The sequence below is a fragment of the Mirounga angustirostris genome, unplaced genomic scaffold, assembly GCF_029215605.1.
Source record: "Mirounga angustirostris isolate CCGP_5_RB_7025 unplaced genomic scaffold, mMirAng1.0.hap1 SCAF_15, whole genome shotgun sequence".
NCBI lineage: Eukaryota > Metazoa > Chordata > Mammalia > Carnivora > Phocidae > Mirounga > Mirounga angustirostris.
In genome coordinates this window covers 87,141,794-87,168,631 of record NW_026991723.1, presented here as the reverse complement: position 1 = coordinate 87,168,631, position 26,838 = coordinate 87,141,794, and the positions used below count along the sequence as shown (strand labels likewise).

Sequence of the window (26,838 nt, the reverse complement as noted above, 5' to 3'; positions counted from 1 at the left end):
ATTCTATATAAAGAAGCCAAGCACAAAAGACCACATATTTATGATTCCATTTACAGGAGATATCCAGAAAAGGCAAGTCGAGAGAGAAAATAAATGAGTGGGGTCCTGGGGGCTGGGGAATTTACTGCAAATGGGCACAAGGGGTCTTTCTGGGGTTATGGGACTATTCTAAAATTATATTGTGGTTACAGTTGCCCACCTCTATAAATTTACTTAAAAAAAAAAAATCATTAAAGTTGGGGCACCTGGGTGGCTCAGTCAGTTGAGCGTCTGACTCTTGATCTCAGCTCAGGTCTAGATCTCAGGGTCATGAGTTCAAGCCCCGCTTGGGACTCCACGCGGGGGTAGGGCCAACTTAAAAAAAATTTTTTAATATATATAAAAATTTAAAAAAGTAAAAAATCATTAAAGCAAGTCACTTTATAGCATACAAATTGTACCTTAATAAAACTGTTGAATGCAAACTTATTTGCCAGCATTGGAGGTACGGATCAGGTCAGCAAAGGAAACAATTAAAAGAAAGCATCTGTCCTCTTCTTCAGGTGGAACTGGCCACCTCCATTCGATCAGAAGCTTTTTTTTTTTTTTTTTTCAGAATCCTAGCAGATAATAGTTACCAATAATATTTTCCTAGGCATTATGGCATTGTGGTTATGCCGGAAAGCTACCTTATTTAAGATCTGCCTGTTCAAGTGTTTAGGGGTGAAGTATGTGTCTGACACTCTGAAATATTTTAGAGAAGAAATATTTACATTAAGTAAATATGGCAAAATGTAAATTAATGATTCAAGGTGTTGGTTTGATAAGCGATCTTTTTAGGATTTTCCTTTTAACTTTGCTGTACATTTAAAATTTTCAAAGTGGAGGTTTGAGTACCTTTCCAATAAACTTCCCAAGGCCTGTGAAAACATCTGATCTGGACAGCTTGGATCTGATCCATTCCTACCCATTCCAGGCTTTCACCCCGGCTCTACGGGGACTGAACCTGAGCCTGCCTGCCGCCCCCATAGCTGGTCCAACCACTGTATCCTACAGATGTGGACACTGAGGCCCAGAGAGAAGCGACCTTACCTAGATGCTGCCTGAGCTGGATCCACACCCAGGCTGCCCCCCATCTATGCCCTTAAGCACTGTGCTGATCACTCCCCCACTTGACCCCCCCATCCTGAGGGCCCTCCCTGCCTCAGGACCCATTGAACCTGCCAGGCTGCTAAGTGGCCCCAAGGGGGCTCCCAGGCCCCACCAGGCTTCCCTCCACCTTTGCCCTCTTGGAAACTCCACCCACTGCACCCCAAAGAGCGAGTCCCCAGGGGTCGCCCAGGAAGCAAATGACCACACATGTACCCATCAGCATGGCCATGTGGCAGGACATTGTTTTTCAACTTTTTTTTAAAGATCCCATCTATTTATTTGAGAGAGAGAGAGAGAGAAGCAGATCCCCACCAAGCAGAAAGCCCGATGCGGGACTCTATCCCAGGCCAAAGGCAGACGCTTACGCTTAACTGACTGAGCCACCCAGGCGCCCCGGAAGGACATTGTTTAAATCATTTATTTGGAAGTCGATGCACACACACTCTACCATACAAAAGTTGGAAGCTGCAACAAATCAAGTGCCCGAGGCAGTGCATGGATGTGTAAACAAAGACAAGATGAAAAGGCCACTCTGAGTGATCTGTGAGCAAATCAGAGTGGCCGGGGCCCAGGCCCAAGATGACATTCATAGCGCAGGGTAAGTGCAAATGAATGGAATGTGGGGCTGGAGGGGAGGAGAGCCACCCCAGGCCTTCCCACCCAGGAGGCTGCTCCTTCCTGGACACCAACCTCAGAGGGCGGGGGCTGTAGCCGGAGCCTTGGCTCAACACAGGGTCCCCCAGTCTGAGGAACAGGAGGGAGCGTGCAGGTAGGGGGAGTGAGCTCAGAGCTGATAGGCCGGGCCCACACCACCCCTCTCTGCTTCTCCTCTCTCTCCCTCCCGGGACCCCTCTGCCTTTCAGGGGAGAGGGGCCCTGGTCTGGGGAGCCAGTCCGCCGGAGTACGGAGACCAAAGAGGCCTCAGTGTCTCTGGGAGGCTTCTCGGCCTGAAAGGGGCAGAACCTCAAAATAAAGTGTTAAGGCAATAAATAAAACATCCAACCTCCGGTGAAAACACTGTGAGAGAAGTAAGTCTGCAGGGCTGATAGCACCCCGCAGACATGGGGACAATATGGGGACAGTGTGGGGACAGCTGTAGGACCAGCCACTGCACAGCTAGAGCATTTGTGCGTCGAGCCAAAGGCAAAGCGCCTGGCAAAGTTTCCTGTCCTAATGAGGGCAGGGGATTCGGTCCAGCCCTGTGTGTCCTCTGACCTCCCTGATGTGGTCCCTGGGCCCCCACCAATGGCAGCACAGGCGACGGGCCTGAGATGAGCCCTGGTCAGAGCCTCCAGCTCAGCCCTAGCACCACCCAGGGGGGTCCAGGCTCACAGAGGCAGGTGGGTGGGCGGGAGGACCAGCCCCACCTCCTCCGTCTTTGGTGGTGGCAAAAGGGGAAGAGAAATGACAGTCTTTGGCAGGATGAGGGCACGTCAGAAGACAGCATTCTGGTTTCGTGCTTGGGTTTGCCAAGGGCCCAGTCCCTGCCCAGACTTGAGCACAAGGGAAGCAGACCCGGCCTGTCCCACCCTTGGATGGTCCAGGCCTGCCACCTCCCAAGGTGTTCCTCAGGCACTCTGTGACCCCACCCTCCCTTTCTGGAGCTGCAAACTCTAGGGTGGTGGCAGGGGTGGGGGCCAGCGGGACTGGGCAGCCAGAGACCATCTAGCCCAGGTTCCTTCTAGCTCAGGACATCGTGGCCTTCACCCCAGAGCCCTGCCACCCCCATCTTCCACCTCTACCCTCCCAGCCCCCCTCATCAGCAGCCCTGGGGTGGGGGGAGGTTTTGGGGTCCCACACTAAGGGCATCCCGGGTCTGCCTGTCCCACCTCTCCTCACAATACCACCCCCTCTCTCCCACCACCTTCCTCTCCCTCGGGCCCCGCAGGTCACTGGTCCAGCTGCCGCCTCCCCCAGGGATAGCTGAGGGCAGTCAGGCGGGCTCCCAGGGGCTCCAACCCTCTCCAAGGCAGTTGGCAGGGATTCCCAAATGATGATGAGGGACAAGGTAAGGGGCAATCACCCTCGGCCGCCCAGGCCCAGATTCTGCCCCTGCTGATGGCCATGGATCCCCAGGCCATTCAATGCCAACCCAAAGGAGGGGAGGAGACGGCCTTCTCACGGCCACCCGGACGAGGCCCAGGCAGTCCCCTTCCCCAAGCCTGTACCCGCCGCTACTGCGTCTCCTCCAGGGGCCCGTTCTCTCGGGGCAGTGTCCCGTTGAGGCCCACGCTGCTGGCCACTGGCGCCCCCAAGTAGCCAAGCAGGATTTCGCTGCGGCGCCGGGACAGCTGCAGGATGTCGTCTGCCAGGGCCGGCACGGAGGTGTAGCGGACGTTGTCCAGGTCGAACATGTCCCTCAGGTACTGCACGATCTGGTGCTGGGGGGCAAGGCTGGCGTTGGCCGGGATTCAGGCCCCGTCCCCCCAGCACAGAGGCCCTCCAGACCACCCAGAGCCCCGCCCTGGCTACCGGAGCCCCGCCCCATCCACAGGCTCCGCCCTCCCAGTGTTTCCTGTGGACCCCTGTGGGCCGGCCTCCTTCCAGGCACCGGCCCCCCCACACCCCACCCCTGACCCGCGTGCGCCGAACAGCCCAGGCAGGCCACGCACTCCGTTTACCTTGAAGAAAGCACAGACTTCCGAGAGCTGGGGCTTGGGTCCGAGGAAGCCGAAGGCTAGGACGGGGCTAACGTGCTCCGATACGGAGTAGAAATGGGAGATGAAGCCATCGGGCACCTGCAAAGGTAGCGAAGCTGAGGGCTGGGACGCCAGCTGGGGAAGGCGGCCGGGCCCTGGGGGCCTAGCGAAGAGCTGGGCTTTGGAGGGAGGCCTGGCTCAGTCACGTGCTTGCTGGGTGACCCCAGGCAAGTGACAGGGGCCTCCACCTCTGCAGAATGGGGGTAACCTCGAGGTCGCTGTGAGGACTGCACGAGGAAGGGGCGGGGTGGGCTCAGCACCGGAAGTGCCCAGTGTACTTGGCAGTGGCAGCTGGTATTAGCCGGGCAGCAGAGCCTGGCTGGCAGAGGGGAGCAATGGATCGCACCCAGATAGAGCAACCAGTCCCCGCTTGGGAGGGCAGATAACAGCGGCCTGGGGGCGGGAGGGAGGCTGCTCTGCCTGCTCCTGGGGCACCCTGCCCCCACCAGATGCCTCTACCAAGCCAGCTGCCACCCCTTTGCGCAGGCCCTTCCTCCCTCAAGGATGCCCTTTCCCCTCTGAGCTCTTCCACATTTCCCGATGGCCCATGCTGTGCGGAGTCCTGGGGAGGAGACGAAGCAGACCTATGTGTGTCCTTGAGGTCCTCCTGGTCAAGGGACAGCTAATGGCAGGAGAGGTGGCCAGTGCTATGGCAGAGGCCAAGAGGTACGACAGGGCCTAGGGGCTTAGCAAGACCTCCCTGCACCAGCCCCATTCCTCTGCCCACCCCTCCCCACCCCACCCTGCCCCCAGACCAAGGGCCAGGGCATGCCGGTGGGTCAGCTGAGGTGGGTACCATGCCCGGGGCCCGAGGGGGTCACTCACCATCAGCAGTCTCCTCTTGGCTTTCAAGACTGACCAGCAAGCAGTGGCCAGAGCCTAAACCAAATATGGGACCCCACCCAGGTTTCAGCAGGACAGGCCGGGCCTGCAGCCTCTATCTGTGTCCCCCAGCTTCCACCACCCCAAGCAGAAAGATGCGGCTTGGTGCCTGAGCTCTGCTGATTCCCTCCCCTCACTCAGGAACCGGACACACCTAAACCTGAACTTGATTCTAACACTGCTCTGGGGCCCCTGGACCAGCCACTGAACTTCTCCAGGCCTCAGTTTCCTTCTCTAAAATGACCATGACCCCGCACCCCCACCACATTCAGAGGTTGTGGGGGTCCACGGTCACCGCCTGCAAACTGCATGAAGACCAGCCCCAGGTCACGCCTGCCCCACAGGGCCCCACACTCAACTTCCCGTGCTGTTCCTTTCTTTTTCCTGTTTTAACTCAGTACGATGCATTAAAACTGAGTAGAATTAACGGAGACCACAATGCAGAAGGACAACGCCCACCATGCAGGTTCTACAGGGGTGCAGAGAACAACGGGGTCCCCTGGGAAACGGCTGCAGAGCAGATGCCTGGTCTGCCCAGATTCAGGAGCCGCACATCACGCAGGGGAGAGGAACCCGCCCAGTGGGGTGACTGCTGCCTGCTGGGTGGGGGGCCCAGGCTAGGTGCCCAAAGGAAAGCAGAGGCTGGGCCAAGGCATGGGGTGACATGAGTGTGTGTGTTGGATGCGGAGGGCAGCCACCCACCGTCTCCTTGAAGCTGTCTGACAGCCAGCGGTTCCTCAGGACGGCGAGCACCGAGGATGGAGGGTTCTCCAGGTCCTCGAAGGCGTCCATGAGTATGAAGTCCAGCACAATATCGAAGAAGCTCATGCACACCACCTGTGAGAGGGCAGGGATGCTCTGAAGGCTGCAGGCCCACTGTCCAGATGGGAAGACCGAGTCCAGAGAGGTGCAGGTGCGTGAGGGCCTGGGTGGGAACGCACGGGTGAGTGGGCACATCTCCAGGCCACAGTGGGCTGCAGCTGGGGCTGTGTCCCCCACAGCCGGGGCCCACGGCAGGGCAGGGACCAAGGGCTCGCAGCAGCGATGGGCCCATCTCAGGCCTCGGAATCAAGGCAGAGCTCCGCACAGGCACCCCCCTCCTTGCTCGAGGATCTCAGGTACAAGGGACCCCACGGCACTGGGGCTCAGCATAAACCAACTCACCCCACGGCCCTCCAGCTCCAGTCGCGTGGTGGCCCAGGTCTCGGGCCGCAGGGCATAGACCATCATCTCCTCGTAACTCTCCAGGAAGCCTTTGGGGCTCTGTGGGGAGAAGCACAGCCTGTTCTGGTCATGAGAGAGGCTCTAAGACTCACTTGGACGAGATCCACAGGAACAGGCCTGTGGATGGACAAGCCAAGGCAGGGCTGAAGTCGATCCTTGAGCGGCGGCCTTGGAGAAAACCGGGCAAGAAGTGTCCTCTGCCCACAGCAACGTGCCTCTCAGAGACTGGGGCACGTCCAGGAGAGATCCGACAAGAGCACACCCCGCAACGTCTCAGACCAACTCACAGCTGAGTACCAAATGCCTCCCAAGAGATGCACACACACGACAGCATGAGCTCACTTTGCAAAGATGCGTGCGGACAGGAGGTGGAGTCAAGCAGCCAAAGATTAAAATCTCCATGCCCCTGGGTGTCACTGGTGAAATGGGAGAAGCTACGGCCCACACTCCTGGGCCTATTCTGGGGGAGTCAGTGAGCTCATGCTCGTAACACAATCAGCCCGGTGCCTGGACCTTGACGATGAATAGCGTTTAACACCTGCCGCTACTCGGCACACAGGATAGATCCTGCGCTCTCTGGGGCCGGGAGGTTCAGCTGCGGCTTGTGATACGCTGTGCACACGCGGATGTGCACTCACAGATGAGGGGAGCTGAGGGGGAGCCAGTGTCTGTTCTCATATGGATCAACACATCTAACTCATGCAGTACTAAGAGGGACAGTCCACTAGTACACCCACTTTATAGAAAGGCATACTGAGGCTTTGGGAGATCAGTGATGTGCCCAAGAGCCAGGGAGGATGGAGCTGACACAGAACCCTGGGTGGAGGGGCCACCAGACAGGTGTTCACCAAAATGTGAACATGGTGGAATGGGGGACAAGTTTTCTTCTTGTTTTTATGTGTCTGTTGGGTTTTGCTAAAATGAGCATGAATATTTTTGTAATCATTAAAAAACCCCCACCTATTTTCATTAAGTTTTAAAGAGAATTTGCTAGGATGAGCCCAGACCACGCCTTAATCCCCGAGCCTCAGTTTCTTCACATGTAAAGGAGGAGGATGAAGATGACGGCTGGTGGCCAAGCATGTCTGACACCATCTCATGAGGTCCCCAGAGACACGCCCACGAACGCATGAGGAGAGGCCTGGAGAGGGCGCAGGTCTGGCCCGTGGACACACAGCGACGACGGGGGCTGACCTCGCAAGTTCAGAGCCTAGGTGCTGCCCACAGAACAAGCACCCTCCCAGGGGGGCCGCCCCGGCTCCGCCTGCCTGCAACAGTCTGACAGGGCACTCATCCCTGCGCCGGTCCCAGGGCTGAGTGCAGGCTCCGCTCTCCAGAGCTGCTACCCAGCCATTCACGAAACCTACATCCCACACTGGGGTGGAGGCAGAGCGAGGACAGCCACATCTCCCAGGCCCCTTGGGGAGCAGCCACAGAGAACAGGCATCTGCTAAGCGCCTGACACCCACTTTAGCCTCACCTGCCCTTCCTTCACTTGTTTGTTCCTTCACTGTCTTGGGAGGCCACAGAGAACCTGAGAACAGGTCAAGGGCACAGCTGAGGTCAGGCCAACCTGGGTTCAAATGCCAACTCTGCCCTTCCCTCACTTAGGGATCCGGGCAAGCCCCTGGCCCTCCCCAGGCTCGGTTTCCTTATCTACCGAGTGGAGACTGCAGTCAGGACCAAAAGAGCTACTAGAAGTAAAGAAACGCGAATAAAGCGCCGGGTTCGTTGCTGGGTAAACAGCAGCTGCTGGAAGAATAATTGTGAACACTTACGGAGCACCCGCCCCACACCAGGCCCTGGGCCAGGCACACACCTGTGCTGGGGCAGCTGAAGTCCTGGCCCTCAGGGAGCTCAGCGAGCAGTGACAGAGAGCATCCTGTCAACAGGATGCCGGGTCATGGGGCCACGCTGGCGGGGTGAACCCAAAGGCTCTTGGCGAAGCCCTCCTGGGGACGAGGTGGCTAGCAGGGACTTAAAAGACGGGGAGCCAAGGAGAAGGGGAAGGAAAGGGGACCAGGGAGCTTCTAGACACTGGTATAAGTCCCACCTCCTAGCCTTGATGCTGGGTACACAGGGATTCACCTTTTCATTCATTAAATCCTATAGATATATAATTTATACTCCCGCGTGTGTATTTACAATATAGTAGTTGAACGACAACAGCATTGAGCAACAGTGTTCCAGGTGTGGAGGGACCAAGCAAAGGCCCAGATCAGGGAGAAAGTCTGGTATGGGTATACACTGAAAGCCTGAGCCCTTCGGGGCGCCTGGGTGGCTCATTCAGGTAAGCATCTGACTTCGGCTCAGGGTCCTGGGATCAAGTCCCGCGGCGGGCTCCCCACTCAGTGGGGAGTCTGCCCGTCTCTCTGCCCCTCCTCCCCCGCTCGCTCGCTCTCTCTCAAGTAAATAAAATCTTTTAAAAAAATAAATAAATAAAGCCTGAGCCCTTTAGTCTGGACAGGGCAAAGTGTGTGTGGCAGCCGGCCACGAAACAAAGTTTGGTCTTTACCTCAAGGGCAGTGGGAGCGAGGGAACGTTTCAGGCAGTGGGTGACGAGGTCAGAGGTGCGTTTTATTTTTTATTTATTTATTTTTAAAGATTTTATTTATTTGAGAGAGAGAGAATGAGAGACAGAGAGCATGACAGGAAAGAGGGTCAGAGGGAGAAGCAGACCCCCTGCTGAGCAGGGAGCCCGATGCGGGACTCGATCGCGGGACTCGATCCCGGGACTCCAGGATCATGACCTGAGCCAAAGGCAGTCGCTTAACCAACTGAGCCACCCAGGCGCCACCCCGAAGGCAGATGCTTAACCAACTGAGCCACCCAGGAGCCCTATTTATTTATTTTTGAAAGTTTATTTATTTGAGTAATCTCTACCTCCAACGTGGGGCTCGAACTCATGACCCTGAGATCAAGAGTCTCATGTTCCTCCGACTGAGCCAGCCGGGCGCCCCCAGAGGTGCGTTTTAGAACCATTAGTTGGACGGGTGAGGTGAAAAGGACTCAGGGGAGAGGCGTTTTCAAGGGCTTTGCGCCAACAAGTGACCAATAACATGAAAATTCATGCAGCCTTATTAATAATCAAAGAAACATGAAAGAACGGATAACACAGATTAAAAGGGTTACTAACGTCCAGTTACCGATGCCTTGCGCTTGGCGACATGTAAGGACACACACGATTACACCGCTGGCAGGCACTGTGGCTGTTAAGCCATTTCTGAGACCAGACTGGCAAAACCCAGATGTGCCCGAGACATGGGACTGCCACATCTGGGCTTTGCCCCACAGAAAACCACAGGTACCTAAAGAGGTCTGTAACAGGTGGATTGTAACAGCAGTGTGACAGTGGAAAATCAGACACAACCCAAATGGCCCTCCACTGCAGGACCAGATGGACCACAGCGAGCCTGCCCGAGGGAGTCCCACGCCATCGATAAAAGTGACTGCATCGGGGCGCCTGGGTGGCTCAGTCGTTATGTGTCTGCCTTCGGCTCAGGTCATGATCCCAGGGTCCTGGGATCGAGCCCTGCATCGGGCTCCCTGCTCGGCGGGAAGCCTGCTTCTCCCTCTCCCACTCCCCCTGCTTGTGTTCCCTCTCTCATTGTGTCCCTCTCTGTCAAATAAATAAATAAAATCTTAAAGAAAAAAAAAAAAAAAGGGGGCACCTGGGTGGTTCAGTCGTTAAGCATCTGCCTTGGGCTCAGGTCATGAACCCAGGGTCCTGGGATGGAGCCCCGAATCCGGCTCCCTGCTCGGCGGGAGGCCTGCTTCTCCCTCTCCCACTCCCCCGTGCTTGTGTTCCCTCTCTTGCTGTGTCTCTGTCAAATAAATAAATTTAAAAAAAAAAAGAAATAAAAAGCAATACAGACCCGTATTTTTCAGAATCAGCACAGGAAACGCCCCCTAAGCCTTTCCCAGCTCCTCTAGAGCCTTCAGGATGAAGTCAAAGCTCCTCAGCTTGATTTCAGATTTTTTTTTTTTTAAGATTTATTTATTCATCTGAGAGAGAGAGAGAGAGGGCACAAGTGCGAGCGGGATGGGGAGGGGGCAGAAGGAGAGGAAGCCCGGTCGAGGGTTCAATCCCGTGACCCGGAGATCATGACCTGAGCCAAAATCAACAGACAGACGCTTAACTGACTGAGCCACCCACGTGTTCCGGGCTTTTTTCTTTTTTTTTTTAAACAGAACCAAATAAAAGTTACAAAAATTAAAATTAAAAAAGGCAAGGTGGCGGGGCGCCTGGGTGGCTCAGTCGTTAAGCGTCTGCCTTCGGCTCAGGTCGTGATCCCAGGGTCCTGGGATTGAGCCCCGCATCGGGCTCCCTGCTCCACGGGAAGCCTGCTTCTCCCTCCTCCACTCCCCCTGCTTGTGTTCCCTCTCTCGCTGTGTTTCTGTCAAATAAATAAATAAAATCTTAAAAAAAAAAAAAAAAGGCAAGGTGAGAAGAAAACTTAAAAAAAGCTACCTTCTCAGCTTTGGTCATGAGGCCCGTCACCATCTGCCGGCCAACTTCTCCGAAGAAAAGCTGGTTGCTCTTGTCTTCTAGAAGACCCTAAGGAACGAGGAAGGGAGGGGAGCGAGCTGGCGGAGAGGTCAGTGGAATGGGGCGGGCAGGTGACCCATCTGAGCAGAGGAGCCGGTGTGGTAGCAGGGCCTGGCAGACCTGTCCGACCACCCCAGCCCAGGCTCTGTCCTCTCCAGGTGCCCCTGACACCCACCTCGAAGGCTTGCCGCACACAATGCAGCTTGGCCAGAAAGTCCTGGTCACTGTAGCAGCCCAGCAGCTCAGTCCTGAGGAGAAACACAGTCAGTCATTCCCCCTGGGACCTACCCAGCAATGCCCTCTGGGTCAGGGTGAAGCCCCGAGTGGCCCTACCTCAGCCGGGCAGTATGACCTTGGGCAAGTGCCTGCCCTCCTCTAGGCCTCGGTGCCCCCCAAACCCAAGGGAAGAGGCGGACCGGACGCTCTCTGAGGGTGTGTTGTCCTCAGTGGTACTGAGGGCAGCTGGTGGGTCTGGGCCCTGGGAGTCGGGCTGACCTTGGCCTCCTTCAGGCCCCAGCCAGCAAAGGACCCTCACTGGCAGAGGACTGGAATGACCTACCTGCTCCCAGCTATCACCCATTCTGGGGCACCTGCAGCGCCCCCCCCCCCCCCGGTCTGGCTCCCCTCATTCACATTGGTAACCAGGACTCTCAACCATTTTCAGTCGGTGAACTTTAAACACACGTACTTAAATCCAGAGTCATGGCCAGAAGCCAAGTTCTGAGTTTCATATCAAACGGCAAAATTGATTTAAGATAGATCAGAAATCTAAATATGCCACAGATGAGGAAGCTGAGGCTGAGGGGGGTTAAGCAACTCGTCCAGGGCCACACGCTCGGAAGTGACAGAACCTGGAAGGAATCAGGTTTGTGTCCCCCCCAGGGCCCAGCTGGCTTCAGGGCTGCCGCTAAGACGGATGACTTCAGGACACGGGGCTTTGGAAGAGAGCCCACTGTGTTTCTGTGGTTAGATCCCCGTGATAACTTAGAATAAGTAGAAACAATTATTATTTAACTAATTAATTATATTAGTTTGTGGTTGTTAGTTGTAGGCTTGCCTGTCTTTGAACTCCAGGCCTTTCTAGACTCTCCACGGCACAGGCGGGAGCTGCCGCCAGAGCACCGCGGTCCTCACTGAGCATTCCAAGGGGGACAGGGCCCACCCCACCTGCCCCTGCTCCCCGCCTCCTTCCCCACACGCTCGCCTGAGGGTCCGGCAGGGCACTTTCCCCTCCTTCACCAGCTGTAGGGCCTCCTCATAAGCGGCAGCCGGCCTGGAGAGTGGGATCAGGTCATCTCCTGCCTGCAGGGACTCAAAGAGCTGGGGGAGGGTGCACAGGAAGAGGAAGGTGGCGTCACCGCCTGTGTCCGCAGCATCCCAAGGGGTGAGGGTGCCTGCCCGGGGGACGCCCTAGAGGACAACCTCTCAGAGGGGATGCCAGAGGGAACACTGACCCAACAGGCAAGAGGCCTCGATCTGAGTCTGGCTCTGGCCCTCAGCATCCCCATCTCCGCCAGGGGCCCAACCCAAAGGGACCATCTACTGGACAGGTGCCCACATCTTCTCACGCCAGGCAGGCGGCTGGGCCTGACACACGTGGCCATGGCAGGAGACTAATGCCAAGAAATGAGCGTGCAGTCTAAGAAGGGAGAGGTCAGTGTGCGCTGGAGCCACGGGGATGGAGACCCCGACCCTCACCCACAGGACCCAGGACCCCTGGCTTCTCACACCTCCCTGTCCCTGGCAAGTGCATGGGGTCCCCAGGGAGCGGCACTTAGGGACTGCCAAATTCTGCTCCTCTCAGAGGAAATGCCTTCACTTTCCCATGACTGAGTACTCATGGTGAGAGTCCCACAGGGGCCCGGGCTTCACTCCACCCCACCCTCCATCTCTGCCCCTCGACCCCGCCCCCCATCACCTCGGTAGCAGAGAAGAAGGAATCCTCGGAGGTCAGGCTGTCCTCATCATCCGCCCGTAGACGCAGGGAGCCCTCGGTCAGGGGCAACATGAGGGTCTTCTCTGGGAAGAGCAGGAAGAGAAGGGCTGAGCTGAGACTCCAAAATCACCGGGCTTTTTGGAATGCACACATGCAAAGCGACCGACCGGATTCTGGGCCAGCTGTTGCCGCTGATCCCACAGCTCCTGTGTACTGAACACGTATGCATGAAGATTCTGGGCTCATCGCCCCAAATGAATGGCTTCTCTCGATGCTACAGCATCATTGGAGGTGGGCACAGTTAGGTGTGGAAGGGGGCTCCTGAGGGGGACTGCCCACGGCCACAGAGCTGCACCCCGAGGCCCGATGGCCCCTGAACTCTGCACGGGCAGGCTCTGCTGTACTGTGTGGCCCTGGGCAAGCTGATTCCCCTCTCTGACAAACGGAAACTTAGCCACTGATGACAAAGAGCTCAAGGGAACGCACCGGCCACTGACTCAGTGTTTCTAGACTCACCCGCTCAAGGGCTGTGAGAGTCTGGACCTTCAGAGGGCTCTCAGGAAAGGTCTGTCGAACAGATAAGCAGAGACCATGGCCTTCAAGGCCCCACCAGCCTTCTCTGCCACACAGGGAGGCCAGAGTAGGCCAGGGCTCCTCTTCAGGTAAAGTCACTTGGGGACAGGCCGTGGGAGGGTGTGTCGCTGTAGCCGGCCCCTGACAGGCCTGTGTCACCACCGGCAGAGCTGGGGAGCTGGACACAGGAGTCGGCTGACAGCACCCAAAGAAGGGTCCCAGGGTCCACTCACTGCAGGGGGTCTGGCACGCCGTGGGCACCAGGACAACACTGGCCATCCAGCTCACAGCTTCATTCTCTCTCCCTGATGTCACGCACCTTGACCTCAGTCGGGGGCGGGGGGGAGGGGGCAACAGCAAGAGCTATTTTCGACTAACCTCCATGAGCCACCCCTTCTGCCTACCTGGTGCCACAGAAAAGGGCTCAAACCAAAGGCCTGGAACCCAACAGGGGAGATGCTGACACACACATCTGAAGGCCTGCTCCCCAGGGGATGGGCCAAGGCACAACATCCGGGGACTTCCAGGGCCTCGTCAAGCCCTGCTCCTGCCTACTACATATAAAAGAACACCTTTGGGGCGCCTGGCTGGCTCAGTCAGTTAAGCGTCTGCCTTCAGCTCAGATCATGGTCCCAGGGTCCTGGAATTGGGCCCCACGTTGGGCTCCCTGCTCAGCAGGGAGTCTGTTTCTCCCTCACTCTCCCTCTGTGCTCTCTCTCTCTCTCTCTCTCTCTCAAATAAATAAAGTCTTAAAAAACAAAACGCCTAACCCTTAAGGCCTCAGTTTCCCCACCTACATATAAGGCACTGATCAAATGAGGTCCAAAGGCTCTGAGGATTCTGAGGGACCCATACCCCAGTTCTCTTGCCACCTCCCACCTCCACCCTGCCCCCACCCCGTCCCACTCCAGCCCGCAACCAGGCCAGCTCACCAAGGTCCAGCAGCATGCTGTCGGCCGGGAAGGTGGACCCAAACTCCTCCTGCAGGTGGTAAGCCCGGTGCAGCAGGGACTCTAGCTTCTCTGCAAACTCCCTTCGCTGTGACTCTGGCTGCCAGGAAAACAATGAACGTCAACCCAGGCCCTCCACACTCCCCAGGCCTACGGTCCCTCCTCACCACCGATGGGGGGAAAAGGGGAGCAGGCTCTGGGGCCCCGCAGCAAGAGTACATGTCTAGACCTGAGCTGCCCAATACAGGAGCCACCAGCCCCATAAAGCGAACAAGCAGCTGAAATGTGGTCTGTCCCAACGGAGATGTGCCCTAAGTACAAACACATGCCGGATTTCAAATACTTAGTACCAAGAAACCACAAACAAACAAAAACACTCTAAAATTTCTCAGGGGCGCCTGGGTGGCTCAGTCAGTTAAGGGTCTGACTCTTGGTTTTGGCTCCGGTCCTGATCTCAGGGTCGTGGGATCAAGCCTCACGTCAGGCTCCATGCTCAGCAGGGAGTCTGCTTGAGTTTCTCTCTCCCTCTGCCCCTTTCCATTCTGAGCGCGCGCATTCTCTGTCAAATAAACAAATATTTAAAAATAAAACAAGGGGCGCCTAGGTGGCTCAGTCGGTGAAGCGTCTGCCTTTGGCTCAGGTCAGGATCGCAGGGATTGAGCACCATATCGGGCTCCCTGCTCAGCGGGGAACCCGCTTCTCCCTCTCCTCCCTGCTCATGCTCTCTCTCGCTATCTCTGTCGCTATCTCTGTCTCTCTCTCTCAAATAAGTAAATCTTTAAATAAATAAAATATCTCAATGATGCTCCATGTTGATCACATGTTGATACGATAATATACTCCATATACTAGATTACATAAAATGTATTATTAAGGGATGCCTGGGTGGCTCAGTCGGTTAAGCATCTGACGCTTGATCTGAACTCAGGTCTTGATCTTGGGGTCGTGACTTCAAGGCCCACCTACTTGACATAAACAAATAAGAAAATGTATTATTGGGCGCCTGGGTGGCTCAGTTGGTTAAGCGACTGCCTTCAGCTCAGGTTATGATCCTGGAGTCCCTGGATCGAGTCCCGCATCGGGCTCCCTGCTCGGCAGGGAGCCTGCTTCTGCCTCTGACCCTCCCCCCTCTCATGTGCTCTCTCTCTCTCATTCTCTCTGTCTCAAATAAATAAATAAAATCTTTAAAAAAAAATGTATTATTAAAATTGATTTCACCGGTTTCTTTTTTGCTTTTTAGCATGGTCTATGGGAAATTTTAAATGAGCTATGTGGCTTCCTACTGAACAATGCTGACCTGGGCTCTGAGCCCAGCACCACCAGTTCCAAACGGTATGGCCTCAAGTAAATTACTTCCTCATTCTAAGCCTCTGTTTCCTTACCTATCAGCTGACATGAGAGTACCTACTTCCTAGGTTTTTAGGGAAAACGTGAAGGAGAGAAGGTATGCAAAGTCCTTCCCACAAGGTTGGCCTGTGCTGATGACCGGTAAGTGTTATGATACAGTATATAATAATCATTATGATATAGTACATAACACATATATAACACACAAAGTATATTATAATACACACAATATGTAACATGTAACATACATATACATATTTAACATAATGCGTACGATGATGATAATGTCATTATAATAAGAAGGCAGACAGGGGGGCGCCTGGGTGGCTCAGATGGTTAAGCGTCTGCCTTCGGCTCAGGTCATGATCTCAGGGTCCTGGCATCGAACCCCGCATCAGGCTCCCTGCTTGGCGGGGAGCCTGCTTCTCCCTCTCCCTCTACTGTTCTCCCTGCTTGTGCTCTCTCGCTCTGTCAAATAAATAAATAAAATCTTTAAAAAAAAAAAAAAAAGAAGAAGGCAGACAGGATCCCAGAAAGAGCTGGGTTCAAATTCCACTGTTACTATGAACCGTGTGTGCTTGGGAAAGTATTGTACCAAAGACACAACAGCCTGTGGTTCAATGACCTCCCCCTGCCCTTGGCTTCCAGGCTGGTATGTGGAAAGAAGGAGGCACTGCACCTTTGATCCCAGGAGCTTCTCGGCCAAGGGGCCAGGCACAGGTAGGCCCACCTCTGTTTTCTACCAAGGCTGCCAGATCCTGCACCTGTATGTAACCAGACCCCAGGGAGGAGCCGGGGGCCGGTTTAGGCCTGAGGCCACTGGGGACAGAGCTGGAAGAGCTCAGAGGAGGATAGGAGATGTGGTCTGTCCCAACCATTTCCCCAATGCTGGAAATGGTTCTCGCACCAAGTGCTCGCCCTGGACCAGGCACCTTGCTGTTGAGCCTTGCAGCATCCTTGAAGGCTGGCATGGCTGTGACCCCGATTCACAGAGAAAACTCAAGGATGTTAAGTGGCTCAGCTCACTCAGCTAGAGCCCCAGCTGAGCCCATGGAGCCCCGGGACCCACTATCCGATTTGCTCAATTCTCTGACAGGACCTGACCCCGTACGGTGTGGCTGGCACAGCCCCGTAGCTTTGGCAGAGGTCTGTGTGCTCTTTCTCGGTGAAGTGGTCTTGGGTTAGGGACCGGTTTCTTGGATGTCACACCCAAAGGGCAAAGGACAAAAGAGAAGAGATACACTGAGCTCATTGAAATAAGAACTTTTGTGCGTCAGGGGTGCCTGGCTGGCTCAGTTGGTTAAGCAACTGCCTTCGGCTCAGGTCATGATCCTGGAGTCCTGGGATCGAGTCCCGCATCGGGCTCCCTGCTCGGCGGGGGGTCTGCTTCTCCCTCTGACCCTCCTCCCTCTCACGCTCTCTGTCTCTCATTGTCTCTCTCGCAAATAAATAAAATCTTAAAAAAAAAACAAAACAAAACAAAACAAAAAAAACCCTTACAATTCAATACTAAAAAAACATAACCACTTGTCTGTGGATAGACACTTGGGTTGCTTCCATATCTTGGCTACTGTAAATGCAAGTATCCATCCACAGATGAATGGATAAAAAAGAAGTGGTATATATATACACCGGAATATTATTCAGCCATAAAAAAGAATGAAACCTCGCATTTGTAACCACATGGATGGATCTACAGAGTAGAATGCTAAGTGAAATAAGTCAGAGAGAGAAATCCCATATGATTTCACTCATATGTGGAATTTAAGAAACAAAACGAACAAACAGAAAAAGAGACAAACAAAAAAACAGACTCTTAAATATGAGTCCATTTATAGAAATGTCCAGAACAGGCCAATCTATAGAGATGAAAAGTAGATGAGGGGTGGGCTGGGGCTGAGTCTGACGGAGAGTGTCCGATGAAGCGTATGGGACTCCACGGGAACATGATGAAAATGTTCTAAAATTAATTGTGGTGACGAACACCCAACTCTGAATACACTAAAAGCCAATGAATTGTACAATTCAGAATTGAAACTGAAATGAATTTTATGGTATACGAGTAATATTCCAATAAACCTGTTAAAAATTTTTCTTAGGATAGAAAAATGCCCGGAAGGACACCAAGCGGTTGTGTCTGGATGAAGGGTTATAGAGATCGTTTATTGAGCACCTACTTTGCACCAGGATCCTAGGGCTGGCAGTGGCATCCCGCCAAGGGCCCCAGTGCTCAGGGAGGCCGAGGGCCTCATCATACAATATGAGCTGCCTGATCAAAGATCAAAGACTAGACGCTTTCCTCCCCCACTCTTTTCTATATCTGTAGTTCTCACTATTCTATGAGGAATACTTCATTGCTTTCACGATAAGATCAATGAAAGTTCTAGAATTTTAAGATGTAGTATTAGCAATCGATACTGTTTTGGAAATAGAGCTGTCTCCCTTCCTTTCCATGACCTAAAACCCTCCTGCAGGCCTCTACTGTCTGACCACAGATAGCAGATACCTGATGCAGCTGTGCCCTTGGGTCCCGGAGGCTTGGTCACCCTCTGGGGGCATTTCTCCGATGTCCTCCGTCCTGTAGCTACCGTGCTCCTGCTTGTGTGGCAGGCCCTGAGCTGATGTTCCTAGCTGGGGTACAGGACACCATACCTTCAAGTTGTTACCAGCTGTGCCAGGCATGTCCTCATCCCAGTGCTGCAAAGTGTTCCCCAGGCTCCCCTACCAACTGGCTCATGACCCACTGAGGCATTGGTGGAGGAAGCATGGGATGGGGCAATGGGCAGACAAACTCCCCTCCCAGTCCTGCCTCACATCGTATCACTGCCCTACCCCACCCAAGCTGAGGTGACGCTTGCCGGTTATCCCGTACCATGGTTCTAGGTGCTGCGAATCCTAAGCTCTGGACACACTCCTCACCTGTGCAACCAATTCCCTGGGTTAACCTCCCTTTTTAACACCTGAAGTTGATCCTGACGGACTCTCCAGATACTATCAGAGTGCTCCCCAAAGAGCCCCAACTTTGTCCTCGTTCCAGCAGAGGACAGGAGCTCATAGGGCTTTTTTTTTTTAATACATAAAAGCATAAAGACTAAAACAGAAACAGTCCACAATCCTACCACCTATATAAACCCTGCCCATAAGCATAGCTAGAAATTAGGAAGGCCAAACAATAAAGTACAATAAAAGCCTTTTTCCACCTTTCCCTGTCGAACCAATCCTCACAGATCATTGTTAACAGTTTCCTGAGTTATCTGTCCAGAGGAAAGTAAAAACGCACATACACACCACATTCGCACACGTATGCATGGATAGATGTCTTTCTGAACACGTTTACACACGGGTCACGCTATACACATTCCACATCTTGCTTTTTTTCACTTGATGACATACTGTGGAGACAGCAGCCTATCAGCCTATGCAGATTTCCCTAGTATCATACTCCAGATCCCTACGGATGGGCACGCAGATCGTTTCCAGTTTTTTCTGGTTTTTCACTGTTACAAGATAATGCTTCAGTAAACGTCCATCCAGGACACAAACATTTTTTAATGTTAGCTTTTTTTCACTTTATTTCTCTTTTCTGATATTGAAATAAATAAATACTGACAGTACCAAAAAAAAAAAAAAATGTCTAAAGAAAGGACAAGACAAAGGCTGTGAGATCCACTCAGCTGAACGCAGGCTACTTCCCGCCAGTCCTTCATAAAATGCACCTTCTCCTCACATAGTTGGGACTGGGGTGTGATCATCCCCTGGATTACTGAGTGATTACCACACGTCAGGCATGGTAAGGCACTAAGCACCTTACGTGTGTATTTTCCTTGGGTGGATTGACATCCTGGTGGAATGTCACCTGGTGGAACTGCCACCATCCAGGAGCACAAGGGACCACCCGGCAGAAGGCAGGGCTGCTACACTCCCTCCCAAAGGTTGGCTGCCTCTCTGCACCCCCTCCAACCTTCTCCATGGCTGGGAGCTAAGAAGGACGCGGGAGAGGAAAACCTACCTCAGACAGTACCTCCGAAGCAGTCTCGGGGTTCCGCAGGCTGTCCCCTGGTGTGGGGGTACTGCTGTCCCCTCGCTGCCCCACGCTCAGCGCCTGCTCCCACTTCTGCAGAGCCTCCTCGAACAGCTCCATGCCTGAGCACGGGCGGGAAGACAAGGGAGAGTCTGACCTCGGCAGAGGAGAGCAGCCAGGCCCCACACTCAAGATGGGGTCAGAAGGACAAGGAGGCAGGAGGACACGAAAGGACAGAAACGGTCAGGGCTGTGTGAGCCGGCTCCTAGTCACTTTTCCAAGGCGGCTCAGTTTACAGGCCGCCACTCAGACTGGATTTGTTCCTAGAGACTGTCCCCTATCTACAAATGGCTAGAAACCCTCGAATGAGGGTTTTGGGGTCGGGAGTGGGGTTCCAAACCAGCACCTGGGAAGGTGTCCTGAGTCCAGCCTGGGCTCCCAGGAGGAGACCATTCTTCCCCCAACTCTGCCCCAGAAGAGGCCCTATGGCTGGCCTCCTGGCCAGTACCTTGCATGTAGAGACTCTCCGCGTTGCTATCACCGGTAGTCACAGACTCTTCCATCCCTCTGGTGTCCCACGGTCCCGAGCACGCAGCCGTGGGGCTGGATGAGTTCACTGCTACCATCTGGGCACCAAGCAGCACAAGGACCCAGGGGCAAGGGGTAAGGCCCTCCCAGACCCTTTGTAGGACCCAAGTCCCTCCCACTGCCTGGTCCTATGTCACACACCCTCTCCTAAGACCACCCCTGAAGCCAGCCCCTGGCACGCGGCCAAGCCCTCAGCAGGGCCTGGTCCCACCAACTTTAAGCACCCGGCGGCACTTTTACAGAAACTGCAGAAGTGGGAGGAAAGAGACCAATGGCCATCCCAGAACCCAGCAGCTTCCTACAGAAGCCGTCCTGGGCCCGTTCCCTGCTCTGGCATTCTGTGACTGGGGGGACTAGGAAGACTGAGGGAGCTCCCACCACCACAGGACAGGGCAGTGCCCACGTTTGCCACACTTCTCACCCTGCTGGGATGTGGGCTCCTCCAGGGCAAGAGCCTGCTCTTGTTCACCCCTGGGTTCCCAGGGCAGAGCCGGGCTCAAGCTCACTGCACAAAGCGGTCACTAGATGAACGAATGAGCCCAAAGCCACTCCCCAGGAGAAAATATGCTTCTCTTTGTCTCATTTATCTCTTTGTCTTCAACAGAGTCCCTGGCACAAAGCAGACGCCTGCTCTGTGTCTGATGAATGAATGAATGAACTTTCATAGACAAGTCTCTTCCCCACAAGAGACCACCCACCTCTCTTCTGCCCCTATCCACCTCTCTCTCACCGAAGCCTGGCCCTCGGTTAGCGAGCAGTGACAATCTCGGAAAGCCTGTGTGGACAGATGAGACACCGAAGGAAATCTCTCCTGTCTTCCTTCCAGTCTGTCAGCTCCCCGAGGGCAGAGATTAGAGCCTCCTCGGTACCTGGGCCTGAGCCCAGAGCCCCTGGTGCCCTGCCCTGGCTATTTACCGAAGCCAAGCTGTGGGAAGAGCCTGAGTGCTTGCTGGGCTCGATGGAGGAGATGCCACTCAGAGTGTCGTTGCTCTTGCTACTGGGGCTCTGCATCCTCCGGCTGGAGTAGCCTGCGAGCAACAGGAGGGCAAGGGTCACGCAGCCTTCGAGTCCGGTCTTTGCACAGGCTGTTCCCACCTCCAGCAACCCTCCCCCTCCTCATGTGGGAGCTTGCCCTACATACCCTTCTAAGTCAGGGGGACGGCAGAGCGCTCACGTGCGTGCGCTTAGCAGAGCGCTACGCCCCTGCCTGTCATCCTGCTCACTACCGTATCCCTGTCGCCCAGCACAGGGCCTGGCCCAGAAGGCCCCGGACCTGCCAGGTAAGCCAGAGAATGAGGTCTGGCGACTTCTCCGCCTACTTCTCACTCAGTCTCCCCTGCGAAGGAATTCTCCTTCCAAAAAGAATTTGAGACAATGGCTTCTTTAAATACAAAACATTTTTTTTTAAGTGAGAAAAGTAGGGACGGGAACAGAAGGTAACACCAGAGGTGGTGGTGGTGGGACGGGTTAGGCAAGCCAGAGGTTGCCCACAGGAGCAGCTCCAGTTGTCCCAGGGGCCCGTGGACACAGAAACCCAGCTACTTCAGCGCTTCTCAGGGCCTGCTCTAGACTAGTCTTAAAACTTCTTTTTCCAGCTGTAAAGAGAAAACTTCCCTTTTGCAATGATAATTCACAACTAAAATTCATTTTCATTTAAGGGGATTTTTCCTTCTTCTTCTTCTTCTTCTTCTTTTTTTTAATGTAGGCTCCATGCCCAAAGTGGGGCTTGAACTCATGACCCTGAGATCGAGAGTTGCACGCTCTACTGCCTGAGCCAGCCAGGCGCCCCAACGGGAATTTTTGCTTCTTAAACCAGGTTTCTCCCAAGATGTGAGCCTGTGAGGACTTCCTGCCCAGGGAAGAGATCCATATGATATTCAGGCATGGCAAACAGTGGGTTGCTGGGTAACAAAATGAACAGGGTCTATAAGGGTTTTGAAAACCACACCAGCAGACAAAATGGCTCAGAGGCTACCAGGGGCTGGCGGGGGAGGAGAGAGGCACTGACTACACAGGACATGGGGACTGAGAGCATAGTGGGACAGTTCTCGATGTGGTGTAAATACAGGACTCTAGGTGCTACACAAAATTCCATAAAGAACTGTATGCTCAGGGCGCCTGGGTGGCTCAGTCATTAAGTGTCTGCCTTCGGCTCAGGTCATGATCCCAGGGTCCTGGGATAGAGTCCCGCATCGAGCTCCCTGCTCAGCAGGAGGCCTGCTTCTCCCTCTCCTACTCCCCCTGCTTGTGTTCCCTCTCTCGCTGTGTCTCTCTCTGTCAAATAAATAAATAAAATCTTTAAAAAAAAAAAAAAAGACCTGTATGCTCAAAAGGCTGAACTTAACTTTAAAAAAGGGGTGGGGAAGATGGAGAGAATACCATCTGGCTCAGGAACCACATGGCCCTTCTTGCTCCTGAGCCAGGGGGCTTCCCTCCCTGAGCAGAGGAGCTGCATCCTGCCACTCCCTCTGGACGCGGGTGTTCCCAAGGGGTCCTCAGATACTGAGAACTGCCGCCACCGACAGGACATGTGCATCTGGCTGCATCACCCACCAAATCCTTGACTTGGTGATGACTCAGGGAAGGGTCTACCACATCCCCACTTCCCGGAGGGGAACTCAGCTTGGAGACAGGACATCACTAGCCCGAGACCCGACAGTGACCAGGGGCCCAGCTGGGACTTGACTCCAGGTCAGGCCCTCCCCCAGCGCCTCACACCTACCTTTCTTCACCGATGGGACCTTCCTGGCCATGAGGATGGGGAGGGGCACTGTGCCCAGATATGCACCTCCCATCTCAGGGCCGACCTGCTTCTTCCTCCGCCGTCGCCTCTTCAGCTGATGGGCGGCCAGGGCCAGGGCCACCGTGCCCAGGGCTGTGGCAAAAAGGACCTTCCGCAGGCCTGGTGTCAACCGCAGCTGGGAGAAGGCAGACTGCAGGAAAAGAGGGAGGCGGCTGAGCTATATCTCCCTGGAGGAGCTGAGGTGGGCAGAGCTGTGCTGGGGAGCACCTGAGGGACACAGGAGGCCTCAGGCACTCGGGGTCCATTTGCTGACCAAGAATGAGAGGCAGTCACCCCCAAGGAGGCACTGGGCCAGCACCTCTGAAATGTGGACCACAGGGACGTAAAGAGGTCGGGGACAGCAAAATGGCAATGCCAAAGAGATCACATCTAGGGCCCAGTAGGTGTCCCTCACTCCATCGGTCGTGATTCTAACAGCTGCAGTGACTGAGCCCCTACTATGCCAGGCACGGAGCTAGGATTTTACCTGCACTCCCTGGCTGAATGCCTGTCCTTTTCCAGGTGAGACTCTGAGGCTCACATAGGTTAAGACACGTGCTCAAGGTGACGGGGAGTCAGAAATCGAACCTAGGTCTCCTGACCCCATTTCTTAATGACTCCTTGAAGTTGGTAACATTCCCTCCATCTAACTGCCCCATCTGTACAATTCCCTGCTCCTCACTCTCTGCCTGCTGAACTGGGAGCCCCTCACGTGGGGCTGCACCCCACACAGCAGACCTGGTCAGCCACAAACATCTGCGGTTGGCAGGAAGGGCATTATTGACCCCTTTGATAGACTGAAACACTGAGGCCAAGAGTTCACATAGCCCTAGCGTGAAGACCGGGCTTGGGACTCCAGACTCCTCACCTAGTCATTCCTGCTCTGCACAAAGAGAAAACCCCAGAAGCCTGGGGCAATAATGAGAGACAGGCTTTCCCAAAGGCTAGAAACCCTGGGATGAGTGGCTCAGTGTTTCAGAGGCCAGAGGGGTAAAGGCAGGACCACAACCCATCCCAACGTTTACCTGCCCAAAGGTCGTGTACAGGAACACAGGGATCTCGGCCACCGTCATGGCCAGCGCCTGGATCATGGACATGCCCTCGGTCCTCCGGAACGCCATGGCAGGACCAGCACCCTCGGGTCTAAGAGCTTCCAAGGAAAATGTCTTCAACTGGCTGCTGGCTGGGTCCCAGGCACCATCCACGCCTCGGAAAGATAGGGACACACATACCAGAGGGTCCTTCCACAGAGCTGAGAGACAGATGACCAAGTCAGACAAGGATATGCTCAGGTGAGCACAGCGAAATGCCCGTAAGAGTGCCCTGGGGGATGAGGTGGGAGCAAAGCCCACCTCTGGAACACCAGGCCTGGAATCAGGCCCCTGCCTTCTGCAACCACCAGCAGGAAGGCAGCCAAATGTCCCCCATACCCTCTGCCCGTCCTGAGCCCTAGGAGCAGAAGACTGCATCTCTGGCATGTTGGCCCAAGAACAGACCCAAGGCCTGGGAGATGGATAGGTCATTCTCAAACTTGGGGCTTTCTGCCACACTTGCACAATCTTTTTAAACCCGTGGTCCACTGGCTACACAAAAACTTCAGGCCACAAAAGGGTCAGGCCCCTGACTGAGAATCATTACATGTTTTTCACCTCCCACAAAGCCAAGAATGTTTTTATTTCCTGCGGACTGTATTATGAAAGCTGCAGGGTGCTCCCTCAAATAGCGAAAGCGACTACACTCTATGTGTATATTCTGCACTGGGTTCTTTCCATATGTTATTTCACAGGATCATTACAATTCTGTGAAGGAGATGCTATCTAGCCCCGCGCCCCATCTCTGCCAATTTCCAAAGAGGAAAGTGAGACTCAGAGGGGTTTTAAGTCAGGAGGAATCCACAGTCATACCGCTAGTATGAGGTAACATCAGGACTTGGACCAAGGTCTACTGGACTTTAGACTCTGTGCTCAGTACAACCCTTTAGCTAAACCTGACATGCAGCAGAAGTGGCAAGCCCCAGCAGAACCACAAACTACAAGAGCAACTTTCCCCATTCCAAGGTCAGTGAATAAATGGCTCGAGCACACATTGCCCAGTCCCCAAGATCCTGCAGAGCACTCCCCAACTGCCACCACAAAGACCAAGGATGCCTTCAAGGTCTCCTGGGACCTCAAGCGGAAGGAATACACAGGCCAGGACAGACCCTATCGACCTGGGACGGCGGCCAAAGTCACTGGAGCAGCACAAGAAACAGCTTATTCCCAGTGAGTGGGAAGGATGGACGATCCTACCAGTGTAGATCTAGCGCTGGGCTGCGTGCATGAGGGGGGCAAGTGGGGGAATACCCAGTCTAGGGCCAAGGAAACGGTCATGCTGTTAAGACAGGAGACATCGTGGGGCACCTGGGTGGCTCAGTCGGTTAAGCGACTGCCTTCGGCTCGGGTCATGATCCTGGAGTCCCAGGATCGAGTCCCATGTCAGGCTCCCTGCTCGGCGGGGAGTCTGCTTCTCCCTCTGACCCTCCCCCATCTCATGCTCTCTCTCTCGTTCTCTCTAATAAATAAAATAAAATATTAAAAAAAAAAAAGATAGGAGACATCGTGCCAGGAGGCTGTGAATTGACCACCACCAGTGGTCAGGGCCCGGGTTCGTATCATAAGCCGGCCCTCTCATTCCCCCAACCCGGCCCAGGCCTCAGAACACCAGAGGATCAGCAACCACTATTTCCCCAGCACTTACACTATAGGCCAGGCTTCCCACAAGCAAGCTCTGGCTGGGAGTCAAGTCACTCAGAGACAACCACTGCTTATGATGGGGAAACTGAGGCCATGAGACGTACGCAACCTGACTGACTTCGCTAACTGACCAAGCTGGGATGTGACCTCAGCTGCAAGGGATCCTGAAGCTATGGTGTTTCCCCTGAGGCTCCTGCTACAGCAACCGCGTCTCCCTCCTTGCCACACCTGAAGGACTTCTGGGCCCAAGTGAGAAGCCCACAGGGAGCTACAACAGTGAACCCGAACACGTGCTCCAGGAGTGAGACGGGGCTGGGAGGCCTGGTTACTTGCCTGCAGGAGAGTCAAGAGCAGCCTCTGCTGCTCCAGACGAGGAAGAGTGGCAAGTGCAAGGTGATGACACTGCCCCCAAGCCTGCTTCACTCCAGGGTTGGATCCAGACTCAGCTCAACCGTGCTCTATTCTTCCCCACTGACACAACCTGGAGAGAAGCCTCCTCTTCTCCACGATGACAGCCTGTAGCAACGTTTCCCACCCTGTGCACACTTCCAACGCCATTCCCAGCTGGGGAAGTCACCCTATAACCTTGGGCAGGAACCTCCGCGTTTGGCCCCCGTGTGGCATTTACAACACCCTCAGCTTGGATGCCCACACTTTCCACAGTGGCAACCTCCTCCCTTGCCCTGGGCAATCCTATTAATGACTCTGGCCTGAGCAGCCCGTCCTTCCTGCCTGACCCCAGCAATGTCCCGAGCCCAGGCACTCCGCTGAACCACCCTCTGCCCAGTCTCTCTTCATGGCACCCTACACACCTTACAAGTCTGACCAAGCACTTGTAATGCGTAACGGGCATTCCCGTACTGAACCTCAGCAATATCCCCTTCTTCAGAATCTGTTCATCTCATCTTGGACATCTCCCTGCGCAGCCCCAGTTCAGGCCCCCTTTTCTCTTGCCCGACCCCTGGAATATCCTTGAGGGTCGTCTAGGTGCCCACTGGCGCCACCCACGGCCGGCACACCTGCTCCCTCCATCTCGGGTACTTCCTAGCCCACGTTCGGGTACCTGCGACCCTGCCACGTTCCAGGCCCGGGCATCTCCTCACTGACCTAACCTGGTACCTTCCGTTCCACCTCTCGCGCCGCCCACGGCCCGGGTACCTGTTTATTCTAACCCCGGCCCTTCTAGTCCGTCTGAGCCCGGACACCTGCGCTCCCACCCAGATCCTTGCTCAGACCCGGTTCCCACCCGCTGCAAGCCTCAGTCCCGGGCCCTGCCGCGTCGCCCGCCGCACGAGCTCAACCCGGGGCGCCACTCACCCAGGATCCCATCGCTGCGGAAGGGCAGCGTCTCCTTCTCCGGCGCCCGCGCAACCAACCTCGCGGCCACCGCGGGGGGCGTGGCCTCACGCCGGGCCAACCCTCCT

At 54.8% G+C, this 26,838-nt stretch overlaps 1 protein-coding gene across 9 annotated transcripts; it reads right to left on the bottom strand.

Moving 5' to 3' along the window:
* Positions 1-1,531: 1,531 nt before the first annotated feature.
* Positions 1,532-26,838, bottom strand: MIGA2 (mitoguardin 2). 9 transcript variants are annotated; one of them, XM_045883299.3, is made up of 16 exons: positions 26,732-26,838; positions 23,708-23,934; positions 22,623-22,833; positions 20,816-20,928; positions 19,821-19,938; positions 19,301-19,434; positions 13,927-14,044; positions 12,404-12,504; positions 11,690-11,805; positions 10,661-10,733; positions 10,408-10,494; positions 5,877-5,975; positions 5,415-5,549; positions 4,656-4,709; positions 3,753-3,869; positions 1,532-3,512 (listed from the first exon to the last, which is right to left on the bottom strand). In XM_045883299.3, the coding sequence occupies exons 2-16, from the start codon at positions 23,801-23,803 to the stop codon at positions 3,306-3,308; spliced, it is 1,779 nt and encodes a 592-aa protein (XP_045739255.1). In that variant the 5' UTR covers positions 23,804-23,934; positions 26,732-26,838; the 3' UTR covers positions 1,532-3,305. The 9 variants fall into 9 exon arrangements, 5 of the variants coding, with proteins under 5 accessions (XP_045739255.1, XP_054365429.1, XP_064436108.1 ...); XM_054509454.2 differs by having other exon boundaries at positions 23,708-23,889; positions 26,732-26,796; XR_006792219.3 differs by lacking the exon at positions 26,732-26,838 and having other exon boundaries at positions 3,375-3,512; positions 5,877-5,994.